Genomic DNA, 15,932 nt, shown 5'->3' with positions numbered 1-15,932 from the left:
CCACCCAGAGGCCCCTGTGATCTTTGCCAAATGTGAACAGACATCAGAGCTGTTCTGCTTTGTTCTAGTCCTTGTGGTTCTCCCACAGGTGTGGCTTTGGTTAAGCCAAGAAGCAGCAACTCCGAGGACTTGAGGATTCAGGGGAAGTAGAGGAAGGAGGAGCTGACATTTGTTCTCCTGCAAGTTCTCTGGAGAGTAGGGCTGCTGGAAATAGTGAGGGGCATTTTACTAGGAGTGGCTTAGATTTCTCAGTCCCGTTTCTTCACCTTGCTGTTTCAGCCCAATTTTTAATGTCCTTTTTCAACTATTTGGTTTTTCCAGCCTTTCCCTAATCACATTGTGCTTGCGGCCTCTTCCTGCTGCACTCCTAGGTGAGCTGAGGCCAGCGCTGCTGCATACCACATGTGGTGAGCTGCTTTACTGCAGAGGGGATTCCTGCTTGCTGCCTCCTATCCTTGTTTCTTGCTGATAGTTCTGCCCCTAAAGGGTGAGCAGGTCCCATTGAGAAATGGCAAACCTGTTAAATTGATTGTTAGCTCAGGCGCATGGCTCCTTTTAATGAGACCAATCATAGTTGAGGTTTCATAGGTTTGGGTCCTTGCAAACATCAAGTAACTAACTGTACCCTCTTTTGAGGAGAAATCTCATAATGCAGCCAGACTTGCAACCACCAGGATAAAACTTGGCACAGAGCCACATAAAGCAGCAATATCTTTTGTGAGGTAATTCCTCTTTGGAATAGTATCATTGAGTTCCTTTGTGCGTCTGGCCTGGAATGGAAAAGGGGAAGACAGGGCCAGCTTCACTCAGTGGGCCACAGTATTGGGGAGTCTGACCAGACCCCTCTGCAGAGGAAGTTGAGGGTAGGTGACTTCTCTTTATTACTTTATTCTAGAGGAGAGATGGGTCAAACATGGGGACTTTGCTTTACCACTTCTAGATTTCATTGTATTTAAACGTTGAACTTTGTAGGCAAGAACCAACCATCATTCTCCTGTTTTGGCTAAATCAGAATCATAGCCTGGTGGCACTGAGTCACAACCAGCTTAATTGCTGGCCTGGCTTTGCGTTTATGAAATGTTCCCCCCATACTGACGTTCGAAGCAAAGGAAGCTGCACTCATTCTTGAGTATCAAGGGCCAGCTGAACCCAAGGCTGTGAACCCAGCTTTAGGCAGGGTGAAGGCAAGTTCAGTTACACAGAAATGAGATCTCTGCTGTCTGAATTTGTTTTCTGGTAAGTGAGACCAGAGTGGTCTCTAAAGGACTCTTAGTCATTCTGTCATTTGAATATGTTGAGAATTCCCTATAGGCTCTGTTTTTTTTTTTGTTTTGTTTTGTTTGTTTTGTTTTTTGTTTTTTAAGAAACTCCATGCATATGACACTTCTAACATTTAACTTGTTCTTTCTTTACCTTTAAAAGAACCAACTTTTAATATTGCATAAAATGCCTGGGATACCAGATGGAGAATAGCTAGGATGTTCAAATCCAGCTTTAGGTAGTTAACTTGCCTCTTAGCCAAGCATTGGCCTACAAGAGTAAGAGTGATTGTTCCAGTGACTGTGACCAACCGTTTGATTTCCACTGAATCCATGTGAGGAAATTTTTGTACCCAGATTCTTCATGTTGAGGTTTAGCATCTGAAGAAGATTCTTCTGAAGAAAATGGGAGGGCAGTTTCATACTGGAATGGATTAGAGGGGGAACTCTGAAATCTATATTTCTGCAGGTTAACACACAGAAAACTGCTGTTTGGACTAGAGTAGGCCTTTCTGGAAACAAAAGGATAAATGAGATGAAGCTTCAACACAGCCATGTAATTTCTTGTTGGCACCTAAGGTGCTTAAAATAGAATTGAAATTTATTAGAAGGAGAGAGGGGTTTCCTAGGCCACTGCCCAAGCATCGGACTTGCTTTACCCTTACCTTTGGAATGGAGAATGAAATAGCCTTCTGATGTCACTCATGGACTCAGGAAGTTCACCGCTTCACCGCCTCTCCGCCTCTCCAGAAAGGGCTGTGGAACAGATACCTTGCTGTGGACATTGAGTTTGTGAATTGACAAAGACTGGCACGCTTGTTTGGCGGTCTTACATTTTTCTTCAATTAAATTAGCATGTATGAGTAGCTTTGGTAATACTCTCTGAAGAAACCATCAACCACAGATCTATATCTCTTATTCTAAGAGGTAGATCATTAACTTTTAATTGCTACTGCTGTTCAAAAGAGGGAAAAGCAAAACTGGCATAAATATTACCTGGAAAAAGGAATTTGTCATACCAGGTCTCTGTATTTAATCCCTCCCTATTTAAAAAAAAAAAAAAAGAAAAAGAAAAGAAAAGTTACCTGTTGAAGGCCTGGTAATGAAGTATATTCTGTTGGGCATAATATTAAACCTGTAGTGAGTGACATAATATGTTGTCACCCTGGGTATTGTCATCCCTTTAAACAGAGACTGGAATAATTGCCGATAAGGAATTTTCTGTTTAGAAGCACCAGATTGTCCATTTTATATATATACTTCCCGGAGAACATACCAAGCACTTTGTCCTAATGGGGCTGAAAAGTAGCTAGGGCACAAAGATAGGACATCAACTTCTCTGAGTCAACTCAAGGTGGTTCAGGGCTTCAGGATGTATGGGAGATCTGGTTTCCTCCTGTGTTTTGGCCAGCAGTCCCCAAAGACTTGTTCTTCATGGAACAGCACCAGAAAGACTACATACCTCTCAGACATTTTCTTATCCCTTCCTAACCCCAATTACTAAATCAAGTTAGTTGGCATGAAAGTTATAAGGAGCATTGATCCCTAGAAATGTTAAACTGCTGTGACCTATACAGTTAAGTTACATGGGTATTTCCAGAAACAGATGGGACCTGATACAGATTTGGAGTGTGAGTTGAGAAGGGTCAGAAGGTGGGAAATGTGAAAGCAGAGAAGGCACTATAGTTGCCTCATTGCATCTTCAGACATCATAGTGCTATTAGGTACCTGCCTTTACTCACAGGGTGAAGCCTAATGAAAAAAAAAGTTGTTTCTTCCACCTGTCCTCATGCCCCCAAGGCAGAAAGCGCCTCTTTCCTTTGCCCCAGTGATTAGAGGTGTCTCCAGGGAAGGGTGAGCTTAGCTCTGACCTCCATGGCCTCCCCAGTAGACTTGAAGCATAGGCAGAAGGATTGGCAAATCCTGAGGGAATAGTGAGGGGGGGGTGAGCTGGGAGCAGTGCCAACTGCCCCGGAGAGGAACTGGCTACCACTGCTAATGTGAGTGGAAAGTCTAGGTGGGAAGCCTTAAGCACTGTGCTTCCAGGTACTGTTGGGCTCCATTCGACCTTGAGGTATCTGAAGTGGGGTGTGGGGTTATCGTGTCTGTGCTCTTTGTTTAAAAGCTGTTGATCTGAATGTGCTATTGTGTTTTTTGTCTCTGGTTTGCCAGGGCCTGGGAGGAGTTTCATGGCCTGGTGAACAGCAGCGGCCGCTGATCGGACGCTCCCCTCTGTCTCTCACACTCAGGGTAGGGCCTTATCTATCTTCTCTGTAACCTTGTGACATACCTCTCAGCCATAGGGCCCCTCTTCCCAAGGACATGCCCTCTCCCCATTTACTGCCAGCCTTGCCTCTCCCAACATAGAGCCTACTCCAGCCTGTCCTCTTTGACTGATTATCACAGTCTCAGAGAAAAGCACTGAGTCTAAAACCACTGAATCATCCTTGCTGGGTCACCTGTCTCCTGGTGAACCTCTGGGAAGATTGCTTAACTTACTATACCTTGTTTTCTCACTTGGGAAAGTGAAGCTCCCCAGACTAAAATGTCTCAGATCTCTTCTGATGCTATTTCATGATTTTAAATGTGCCACAGATCCTTTGTCTTTTACCCAGATGTGGCCATTGTTAAGCCATCTGGCAGTGTCCTGGGACTAACAGGGCAGTTCCATAGGTTCCGGTGTGGGTTAGGTGAGAGGTATGGCTCTTGTTTGCTGGTGGTGTTTGTTGGTTGTGAGCAAAATGATAGAACCTGAGGGTTTCACAATGAAAGTGAGCTGGGGTAGCTGCAGGATGTGCTGTCACTAGACCATCACATGCTTACTGGCAGGGAGAGGCCCTGGGAAATTGAAGGCGGGGTCCACTGATACATTCACTTTAAGAACATATGTATTTTAATTAAGAGAGTGCCAAGTCCATGTCTGTCTTTTAGCAGAGGGAACTGGGTAACTGGGTCAGTTTATCCTGGACGAGAGGAAAGTGTCTGTATATGCCTACCCTGGGAGTATATTCCTGGACATTACTGCCACCCACCCACCCCCCAAGCCACCTCCATCCCTGTGTGAGAGAGAATTGCTAAAAGTGGAGCAGAACATGTCAGCTGTAGTAGCCGCTTCAGATCTCCCCCTTCCCAGGAAGGAAATGAGCATTTTCAAGAGAAGGAGACCTGCATCCCTCAGATGGACAGGAAGAGAGAATGACACTGAGGGACAGAAGCAGGTGGCCCAGTGTCTGAGTACTCTGGAGCCAGGATGATCTGTAGATAAACAGTCCCAGCATTCCTGCATGCATGAATGATGCCACTCATGCCTTTTTTTAGCAGTTTAATTCCTTTCTTATAAATTTTTAGATAATATTAGACTTTTAAATTAATTAATTAATTAATTTTTTATTTATGATAGTCACACAGAGAGAGAGAGAGAGGCAGAGACACAGGCAGAGGGAGAAGCAGGCACCATGCACTGGGAGCCCGACGTGGGATTCAATCCCGGGTCTCTAGGATCGCGCCCTGGGCCAAAGGCAGGCGCCAAACTGCTGCGCCACCCAGGGATCCCAGTATTAGACTTTTTAAATTGCAGGTTACTTATAAGGTTTCTCTGTAAAATATAGTCAACAGGATTCTCAGGTGCCTACTAGTATAGACAAGGAGGGGTGAAAAACATGCATGGGCTATAACAGCCCCACTGATTTGCAGGCTGCAAAATAAGATTTTCAGGAGCCTGGCGCTATAATGACTTGTTTTAATAACATTACCAGATTATTCTAAGATTTTTTGTTTGTTTGTTTTAATGTCACTAAAATCAGGGTGCTTACAATAAATGTGATAAGAAAAATTTTAACATAGTTTAGTTGACAATGTTTGCTTAGAGTACATAAAATGATGGGATCTTTAAAAATCAATAGCATCTTATGTTCCACAAGGGGGGGGGGGGGGGAAGCCTTAAAATGAAATTGAAATAGAATGGGAGGAAATTTAAAAACGATTCCCTCCAACTTTGCTAACACTAATCCCTCGGGAAGGATATCTTTGAATTACCTCAAAAACATATTTTGTATCATCACCGTTTTGCAGTCTCTTTGTTCTTTTTGTTGCCTCTGTATCTTTTTTTATATGGTAGATGAAGAAAGCACTTCATGAGCACTTGATAGTTTAGGTGTTCTTCCCTCTTTCTTTCTTTTTTTTTTTTTTTTTTTTTTAAGGTACGCTCCATGCCCTGTGTGGGGCTTGAAGTCACCACCCTGAGATCAGGAGTCTGGTGCTTTATGGATTGAGCCAGTCAGGTGGACCCTAGGTGTTCTTGAAGCACATGGCTTTCATGGCACGTGGAAGTCTGAGAGGAGTATTAGTGTCAAAACAAAAAAGTCGTCTCACTTCATTGTCCTAAAGACCTGAAAAGGACTCCCTATTTCATTTCTATCATCTTAATCCTGGAAGAGGTGCTCTAATAGGCTGAGTACCTTCCACTCATAGCTCCTCAGTACCTCCCATTCATAGCTCCTCAGCCTCTCCACTTTTTTCCAAGTAGACTGTGATCTGGGGAGAAATAAAAACTATTTAAGTAATTAAAAAAATTTTTTAAAGATTTACTTATTAATTTATTCATGAGAGACACACAGAGACAGAGACCTAGGCAGAGGGAGAAGCAGGGTCCCTATGGGGAGCCTGATGTGGGACTCGATCCCAGGACCCCGGGATCACAACCTGAGCCAAAGGCCTACGCTCAACCACTGAGCCACCAAGGTGCCCCAAGTAATTTTTTTTAAGTAATTCTTGAACCACAAATACTTCTCAGTTTATCTGATATTTTATGCTATTACATATAGCTGCTAGTGTTCTAGAACTGTTTCATTTGATCTGCATTACAAATCAGTATTGCCCTTTTAACCGTGGCTTCAGTAGAAGTCCCGATTAGCTACTGGGGAGGATTTAGGGTTACTTCTATGCCTGGGCTGATGTGCACAGAGCAGTGATCTGTTATTTGGGGAATGAAGTTGGAACTCAGTGGGAGATTAGAGATTGAAACTTGCCTCCATTGAACTAGGAGGGGTTTGTAGTTTTATTTCATATGCGGTGAGAGAGAGGAGGAAGCCAGAGCTGGCCTGGGTTGGATAGCTGACAGCCAGAGAATCTTCCTCTGAAGACTGTGTGTACTTAAGCCTATAGGCTGAATTGTGAGCGTACCCTCACATCCCCATCCAGAGGAGAGTCCACTAGGGTTCCTAGTCAGTGGCTCTGCTCCCAGTTTTCCCTGGAGGCCCCAGAACCACTGTGCTGCCCCTGCTAGGCACTAGCATTCTTCCTGCCAGAACAGAGAGGCATTCCTTTGAGGAACCAACCAACCACCTTCTCCTATGTTGTCCACACTCAGGAGCCAACCTCTACCTCAGCATATTCTTCCAGAGTTGGAATGTGTCCTTTTCTCTAGAAGGACAAGAAAGGCGATTATTTTGAGGCAGAGTAGATTAGGAAGTTGTTTCAGAGTATTTGGGCAGTCGTTTTGCCCAAAATGCCTAGGAACTTGAAGTTGGAAGGCAGTCTAGATGGGACGCTGGTATTTATGAGGCCCCACGACCAGGACAAAGAAAGAGTCATGCAGTAGAGAAGGTCTTTCTGATTTCTCTAGCCCTGTAGGTCTTTTAGCTCCTGTGTCCTGGGGGGTAAAATCTTTGGGAGTAAATGAAGATAGAGTGGAAAAACTGATGTCTGAAAAGTCCCTTTAAATCAATACCCTGGACCCAGTCCCAGCTGCTTATTTTACATAAATTCACAGATGAGGGTGTAAAAATGTTCTTATTTCCTTCTAAAAGATCTGTTGTACCATTGAAAAAAACGGAAACACCAGAAAGTCCTTCCCAGTCACCAATGCACCCTCACAGCATTGCTAGGTAGCTAGAGGGGTTAGCTTTTAGGAACTCACTCTGGGTTTTCTAAATTATAGTTTGCTTTTAAAAGAACAGAAGCCCATCTTTTTAAAAAATACTTAAAGTTGCCTGTGACCTCTGCTACTTCCTGTCTTTCTCCTTCCTTTCTCTGTATCCTAATCTCTGGCACTGTAGCCTGGGACAAGGGACTGACCTGTGGATTAGTTCTCAGCTGGTCTGAGGTGAACACATTCCTCAGAGTGAATTTCGCAGTGAGTTGTTCTCAGCTCACTTTTTTTTTTTTTCTTTTAAACTGGACCAGAGCCACCAGCTGCCAGCAGCCTGTCATTGTCAGGAGCTTGTCACCCATTCTCATTGCTCTTTGTTTTCCTTTATATCAGACTCTGAGAAGCTCAGCTCAATTTTCCTGGCTCCTTACTCTTCTCTCCTTTTCACATTACAAATAAACCTTAGAGTAATTGTGATTCCTTAGATTTTCTGACCATGAAGAGATCTAGGACAATAGAAATATTTAGAATAAATACTAAATATCTGTATGGGAAAGTATTATAGGCTCTTCAGTTTACCTTACCTGCCACAGAGAGAATTTGTGGCCCAACCCCAGCACAGTACAGGGACTCTTCCAAAAGATAAAGGTGACCTGCTTACAGTGATGACTTGTCTGGAAATCTCTCTCCTCCATCACTGAACAGATGAAAGGGCTAGGGTGAGAACTTGCTTGCCAGCTCTCTTATTCCCAAATAGATCATTCTCCCACAGTGAGAAAATTCTGTGATTCTACTGTCCCACACCCTGCCTTTCTATTTACTCATTTTATTTCTCCCTGCTCATTGACTTTTGTGATCTGGTTGCTCTGTGGAGATAGACGTGGCAACATAAGGGAAGAAATGGAACAGAGCAAACCATTCCTTCCTAATCACTTTGTTGTTATTAGAGGGGTTCTCAGACATGCAGTCTCAGCAGTACATCATCCCCGAGGGGACTCAGAAATCTTACACAACAGTTACGCCGGCTTTTTTTTTCTGTTTTATAATCGGATACTTTCTTACTCATCCCTTGCTAGCTACTTGCGGCACCTCAGTGGGATCTGTCCTTTTGAAAGTCCTTTTTAAAAGATGATCACCCCATTAAGTTTTTCTTTGTGTTTGGTCTCTACCTCCTTAGGTGGAAATCATCAAAATGCTCAATAGCCATTGATAAATGAGCTCCATGGTCATGACTGTCAGTTATAAAAATACTAGTGGGTGTTGAGATAACCTCAGTTTCTTCCCAGTTCACCTATACCAGCTCTGGTTCCCCTCTTAGTCTACTTGTTTAATAGTCATTCTCTTTGTGTATTGAGGGCTGTTATTTATGGGCCGCCTGCCGCGGTCATGGAGGAGAATCTGTTAGCCAGTTGCTAACTGGAAACTGCTATTTGTCTAGACTAAGCATATTCTTTCATATTTATTCTGGACCAATAGCCATACACCCAATAAATTGTAGCAATTTAAAGATGGGTCAGTTAAAGCTAAAGCTTCTAAAATACCCCATTAAAACTAGAGGGAAATAATGACTCAAAAATCAGATTAATAAGAATTTCTGTTTTAGAATTTCAGGTACTTTAAAGTCAACTTCTGAGCTAGAACAGCAGTTGAGGTGACCTTTAAAGCCCTGTCCAGCCCTGAGATTGTGGGATTCAAATGGCAGTGTGAACTGCTAAGATGCTGTTGAATATCCAGTGTGGAACAGGAAAGGTTTCTGGTGGGTGGCCAAGCCTCTCCACATCCAATAGAAGGCAACTAAGAGGACATGTCTTATTACCATGTACTGCATACATGCTTCTCTTTCAGCTAAGTATGTGGTACAGTAAAGTATGTGGTACTCAGATTTCACCTCGTAGAATATCCTTTTATAAGGAGCTATAAGTTTTCAACCAAGAGGTTTTCAGTTTAGTTGATTTTTTTGAATACATGAAAAAATCACATCATTTGATTTTAAGTGTGTGTGTGTGCATTGTGCGTGTGAGAAAAAAGGCGTTTCCTTCCCACTCTAACTCCATCTGCTCAGTTTCTGCTGTGCCCCCGCCCCCTCCATTGCCCCATGTAACCGTTATTGTTGGTTTCTTGTAAGATGACCTTATAGACTTTATGCCCATACAAGCAATATTAACTATGACCTTATTCCCCCACCCCCCAGTTACACAATAGGTAGTGTACTATATACATAGACCATTCTGTACCTTCTCAGTTTCTCTTGGATAGCTTTCCATATTAGTGGTGAGCTTCCTTGGCTTATTTTTTAAAGCTTCACAAGTGTCCCATTGAGTGAATATGCCATAATCATATTTAATTGGTGCCCTTTTGCCAGGTATTAGGGTTTCTAGTGTTTGGTTCTTGGAAGTAGTTGAGTTGAAGTGTTTGAAGGGACTTGGGAGGTGGTTTGCTACTTTGGCATTAGATTAGCTGCTGAGTTCAGATCTCCACCCCTACCTCCTGCCCCTGCCCCATATGTGTGTCATTGCCTATAGAAGATCTGTGTATTGAATGCTCTGTTCTCTCCCATTTTTTTCTTTCAGGGACAATTCAAGCTTTCGAAATACAAAAATCACATTGTGAAAGTACACAAGCTGGCAATAATCCTTTTCTGTATATGTGTGTTTGTCCGAAATGGATGGGAGGTCTCCAGCTGGTCCTTCCATCTGCTCACTGAAGGGACGTCCCTGAGCCGTGCGCTCCCCTTTTGCACTCATTCCTGGAGGACGGATTCCGCTAGACACCCTCCAGCATCGCTGACTTTATAAAGCGGAAAAACAGAAAACGTGACTTTGTAATAGACAAACTTTTTTTTTTAATGGGGTTTTGTCGGGGGGGAGTTCAGCCTTTCGTTTTGCTGTGTGCTGTCAGATGCCTGTCGGGCGTTCTGTTGTGCTCTTCTCTGCTGTATGGAGGGCATCGTGACCACGTGTACAAGCCAGAGCTGTCGACTGAGAGTTATCAGTATTATGAATGTCTGTGCATCCAGGAAAAGCTTTCTGTTGGAGAGTCCCGGAATAGCTATAAATGCTCTCTTCTAGCTCTGCCATTAAACTATTGGGACATTTTGTTTATTTCTCTTCCCCGAAGCCCACCATTTTCTGAAAATGTGTTACTGATTTTGTATAGTCTCCTGCCTTATGCCCTCCAGTCCTCCCTCCTGTGGGACTCTTTCTTCTTAGGCACTGCTGCACTTAGAATTTTAATCCAGTGGGCCACACTGGTTTCACTGAGGCGGCTTAGACGGTATGCCTTGGTAAATGAAACTGGAGCAGAATCCAGTGTGATTAGGAGCTAGGTTATAATAGCGGTTCCAAGTGCAGGATTTGGAGCTGAGGGCATTGTCTGCAACCAGATGAGCAGGGCCTGTGTGTCCAGCCTGTTTCTGTGGGTTCTTGCATGACCCTCATTGAGGAAAAGAAGCAAAAGCTTGTCACCCGGTATTAACATTTAATGTGGTAAATTCTAAGATCCTGAAATGGGCATCTGAAGAAAAGGTGACCGTGATGGGTGGCTTTCTTTGCATGGCTGTGCCTGTCTGCAGTGGCTGAGGAAACCGGCTTTTGGTCCTCATCAACTGGTAGACACACTCGTGAATGTGTGCTGACCCATAATACCTGGACGGAAACCTCATAGGCCACTGCAAGCATGCTTTCAAAATGACCAGTCATGCATCAGAGAAGCTGGGTGACCTGACTCCAGAGGGACTGAAGTCAGAGAAGTCAAAAGAGCACCTAGGGTTGAGAGAAGTACTAAGTACGAGTCCTACAGCAACCTCCAAGGAGCACTGTCTTACTTGGCTCTTGTGAGCAAAGATCGCAGTACCTTAAATTAAGGTCTCTCCTAAAACCTATCCTCGAAGGCCAGGGCCGTAGCTGCCTGGTCTCAGAGAAGTCATATGAGAGTAACAGGCATTTCCTTACTGTATTGATATTACTCTCTTCCTATTTTCCAACTCCTGAACACCTTCTAATTACCACTGTCTTGGGATGTTTTTTCCCAAAAGAACGGGAGTACAGGAGCCAAAAGGGAGGTGCTTCCATTACAGGTGACGTTAGATCGCTTAAGAAGATCTAGCAGTGATTTAAACTCCACGAGTATGAAGAATGAATTGTAGTGCCCAGACCACTGTGAAGGGCTCAGGCAAATACAGGAGCAACATTGGCTAAAATGGGGAGCAAAGGTGCCTCCTGAGTATTTGTCTAGACCCCAGGAAGGGCTTTACTTTTGCCTACACTCAAGATTTGCCGTGAGAATTCCAAAGAGCAGACGTTTGGATTTGCCCTCCGTGGGGCACCTACCTGACTGTTGTGTGTGCGAGCGGGTGCGTATGTGTATGATGCGTTCAGGAGGGAGGGCTCAGCCAGGCTGAGTGCTTAGGTGTATCGTTCACATTCATATTTTTGTGCTTTTCTTTTTTTTTTGGTCTCATTCAGATTTTCAAATCTCTTGTGTTTTCTAGAGCTGCTCATGTGTCCCTTCCTCCTTGTCATTGCAGTATTTGAAAGTTATCTTTTCCCATCAAAAGATGCTGATCCTGTGCTGGTTAGAACAAGAGTGATTTACCCCCAGAGCTCACCCAGCAGTTTATAGAGTGGGAGGTGAGGAATCAATTTAGCCAAACCACCCATTTTCCAAACTAGCTTGAGGGGTCCTCTCTTTTTTTTTTGACCCCGTGGGCCTCTGCTACACTGCCATATGGCACAGCAGTAGCAATGGTATCAATCTACTCTGGGGGCAAAGTGGGGCAAGGTGCACGGCAGGCCGACCTCTCTGACGTAGGTTGGTGCCAGGAGACAGGGTGTCCCCTTCCACACTTTGCACAGGTGGGCTGTTTCCCCATGACCACTCTGCTGGGTTTTCCATTTGAAATTGGCCCCTCCTCCCCTCCAGTGCTCTTCTCATTTGATCCTGCTATTCATGTGTGTGGGTTTTTTTCCTGTGACATTGGCAGTGGCAATAAATTTCCACCTCAAGAGAAGCTTGTGGTCCACGGTGCTCCAAGAATGAACTTCCAAGAATTTGTCAGCAGAGGAGCAGAGGCTGTGACAAAGTGATTTGGTGTTGCACTTTCAGAGCAATTGTCTACTGCAGTAATAAATGGAAAATATCCGCAAGAACCAAGTTGTAGACTCTTTAATACAGGAAAGTGGGGATACTGGTAATTGTGGCCGCTCCATCAGTGTCATTGACATAAATGTGTTGTAAAATATTTTCCAATTGGTATTAATCATTGCCAAAACTCCCATTTAAATTCTTTTTGGTATAAAGTTTTAATATCAAAATACAGTTCATTTTCATTCCCAACATGGGGTGAGGACCATTGGAATGGAAGGAAATTTGAAGGATTAGAATTTGAAGAAGTCCTCAAATGCCCATGTGAAATACCAAGGGAAAGAGAAACATCACAGGGCCTCAGTTGATAAAGGATTTAAAACAATGCAGGCTTGACGCTCCATTTCAATAGAAATAGAAACTTCCTGTGTCTGTCAAGTCATGGTCCAGAGAGACGAGAGAACACATGAAAGTCATTTGAACAATAGGATAGGATTTTTGGCATAGTAAGTAAAAAGGCAAAAAGAAAGGAAGAATCAAGGAGGCAGCAGCTCCAGGAAGAGCTGCCTTGGGATGGAAGCCATTCCCCTGGTGCTGGTTGCGTCTGCTGAGATGGTGGATTTGGTGGGCTTGGCGGGCTTGGCGTGAAGGAGCTGCTGCTGAGCGTGTTGGCGATGGAGAGCCCCTGGATTGAGCTGTAGCTCCGGGAACGTGCCTCCCACTGCTGCAAAGGGGTAATGCTGTAGGAACGGGGAGGAGTGCTGGAGCATCCCACGGGATGCCCCCCAGCAAAGCAGGAAGGTTTGCAGAGAGCTGTGGCCAGTTTCACCAAAGCAGTTAAAATGCTGGGCGTGAAGCTGAGGCAAGAGCTTAGTAGTTGGTACGGCCCTGCCCCGCAGCCACCCAGCATCAATACCCAGCCTTCTACATTCATTTGAACTTCAGTACTGTCCCCAGAGCTACTGTTTGTGCCCAAGATGCAGCTAATTGTAAGAAGATGGACTTACTGTGTCCCACACTGAGGAAACTAAAGCCCAGCAACTGCTATGTGGATCTCTGGCCCACGCTGATTCCTCCCATCCAGTCACAGTCTCATCTGGATAAAATACAGAAGCACAGAACGGTACCTACCTAAAAAGGAAACGGTAAAGTTAGCTTCCAACAGACATTGCGTGAAATCCTGAGAAGGAGCAAAAAGGAAGTTGTGTGTTGCACGCGCACAGCAATCTAGAAAGAATACGCAGAGTCTGTTGTGAGGCTGGAGTTGATGTTTATAACCATCTTTTCCACTACTTGGTCTACATTTCCTTTGCCCTCAACTGGGATCTTAGCTGGTTAGGATTCTTTTTTGGCACCATTGATCCAAACCTTTATTCCTAAAGGGTCTGAATTAGTTGTCCTGCCTTGGTTTTCTTAGTTTTTCGTTCATCATTGTGATTTCTAAGAGGGACCTAGAGGGTTTTCTGGGTTCCAGCCACAGTCCTCCCTAACCCTGTCATGTAGCAGCACCTTCGTTTCCCCTCTGCAGTATTCCTAGCAGTAGAATCATCCCCCGACCAGCTTGTTGGTTCAGTGTCCTGATGAGCCCAAAATAGCCAGGTGAGCCTCAGTTTGCAACCCAGTGAAGGCATTGCTGTGTTTCCTGGTGGAAACATTATTCCTTTGGAAACCAAGCCCTTAAAGCCAGCAGAGCCACCATGAGTGGACTGGTGAGAGGAACCACTCCCGTCTCTATCCGTTGATTCCTGGGCCCACAAATTCTGGCTACAGGACAGTAGATTCATGCAAAGCATATACTGCAGCCTTTAAGGTAGAACTCTGCCCTTTTGGGGTACTGTCTCCCCTCGGCATCATAGCTGAGTCTCCAATAGGCCACGTCAGTCTATCCAGCACTTCTGTGTGGTGAGGGATGTGGTAAAGCCTGTGAGTTACGTGATCGCAAGGCCATTGCCTGACTTCATTTGCTGTTAAATAAGGTTCTCTGATTAGAAGTACTATGTAGAATGCCATGCTGGTAAATAGGGCATCCCATCAATCCACGGATGGTTGTGCTGGGAAAAGCATTATGGACAGGGACTGCAAATCCACATCCAGAAGACGCAGCTACTCCCACTGTTTGCCAAAGGGCAATGGAACTGATCCAGTCCTTTCCTTTGAGCTCTGTCCTCCGCAGAGACCTGGATAGCCTGTGTTTTGATATTTCTCATCTTTCCTTGTCCCTGCCCCTGGGCCTTGGGTCTGCTTTCCCTTGATTACAGTCCTGTCTGGTGTCAGTTGAAAGTGTCAGCCCTGGCACTTAGCCCCAGGCCTCGTTCCACCAGTGAACTCCCCTCTAAGATCCTTCTGACTCAAGCTCAAACGTCCTGGACAAATCATCCATCTCCATCCCAGCATCTCATAAAAGTACAGCTCTCTGATGTGTCAGCTGCGAAGGAAGAGAGTCCGCAGCTGGCTTCTGCAGGCCTCAGAATGTTCCTCCAGCACTGGCCTCCCGCTTGGGAGCCTGGGCAGTATGGTGTGTGCGGTAGAGATGAACAGGAACCCTGAGGTGGTCCCCCCGCCAGAGCTCGCCGTCTGAAGGGGACAAGCTCCGGGACACAGCAAGGGAGATGCAAAGGGAGGCGTGCAGAGTGTAGTGGGGGTGCTCAGGTGGGGCTGTAGCTTCCCAGGAAGGCCGGGGAGGGAGCAAGATCTCCTGGAGGATTGGGGGTCCCGATGTATCAGTGGGGCCCAGGCCAGCGGACAGGTAACCGTCACTCACCTGGATTCTCCAAGTGCAGACCTGGGCTCCATGCAGGAGGTGTCCCTATGGGGGAGGCTGGTGCTAAATGGTACCTGTTCGCGAACAGTCCATTGTGCTTGGCACTGTGATCGCTTCCCGTGCACGCTTCACTTAGTCTCCCAGCAGCCCTGTGTGTAGATTGGTATGGTCTCCCTGTAACCGATGGTTAAGGAACAGGTTAGCGCCTTGCAGAAGGTCACGAATCTTATAAGGACAGAGATGAGGTTGACCTTGGATCAGTTGAGCTCTGGGTTGCAAACCTCCTAATGCAGGGAGGCGATGGCTCACCTTGTCTATAGGCTGGTGTCCAGAGTGCACCCGGGGCCCTCTGATGACACCATGACCCCTGCTGCTACAAGGGGGTCCCAGTGGGTGAGAGGCCCCCAGCTGGCCACAGAGAATCAAGAGCAAGTGAGTAGAGTAGCTTCCCCTGAGGTCCAGTGAGGGACAGGAGGGCATAGTGGTGTGCTGGCAGGGTGACGTCTTAGATCCTCTCCCCAACCCCATGCCATCCTTCCGACACCAGGGAAGCCTCACCCCAGACCACACTGCGCAGATTCCACGACCATGAATATGTGAAGTTCCTCTGCCCAAATCATTCTGCATTACCCACCCCCCCGTCTTGTCAGACCCTCTGCACCAGCTCTGTGGGAAGCAAATTCTCACCCCAAGAGCAAAACTTCCAAATTTTTACATGCTCCCCAGCCAGTGAACACAATGAGTTTTTGCACCCAGGGACTGACCTGACCTCCACCCTGGCCTCTGTCTGTGCGCGCCAGGGCTCAGAGCGCCCCTCTACCTACCGCTCTCTCGGGAACATGAGTCAAGGAGATCTGGTCCACGAACCCAAAAAAGCAGGTGGATCAATTAAATGTCCCACAGCCATGGATGTTCCTCCTGTCGCTGACTAGACCCAAGAGCCAGAGGCCTACCTCAGTCT

At 45.6% G+C, this 15,932-nt stretch overlaps 1 protein-coding gene across 4 annotated transcripts in view; it reads left to right on the top strand.

Moving 5' to 3' along the window:
• EIF4E2 (eukaryotic translation initiation factor 4E family member 2) overlaps nucleotides 1-12,275 on the top strand; it is a 32,017-nt gene extending 19,742 nt beyond the window's left edge. For 2 of the 4 annotated variants that reach the window (XM_026006244.2, XM_072719158.1), the window contains 2 exons: nucleotides 3,432-3,509; nucleotides 9,699-12,275. In XM_026006244.2, coding sequence (XP_025862029.2) covers nucleotides 3,432-3,477 — 46 coding nt within the window. In that variant the 3' untranslated portion in view covers nucleotides 3,478-3,509; nucleotides 9,699-12,275. The remainder of the gene's footprint in view (nucleotides 1-3,431; nucleotides 3,510-9,698) is intronic. The other 2 variants (XM_026006245.2, XM_072719159.1) reach the window with 1 other exon arrangement.
• Nucleotides 12,276-15,932: the final 3,657 nt, after the last annotated feature.

This window comes from Vulpes vulpes, chromosome 9 (assembly GCF_048418805.1).
Source record: "Vulpes vulpes isolate BD-2025 chromosome 9, VulVul3, whole genome shotgun sequence".
Taxonomy (NCBI): domain Eukaryota; kingdom Metazoa; phylum Chordata; class Mammalia; order Carnivora; family Canidae; genus Vulpes; species Vulpes vulpes.
The sequence above is the reverse complement of the archived record's forward strand: the minus strand, read 5'-3'. Positions and strand labels throughout refer to the sequence as shown.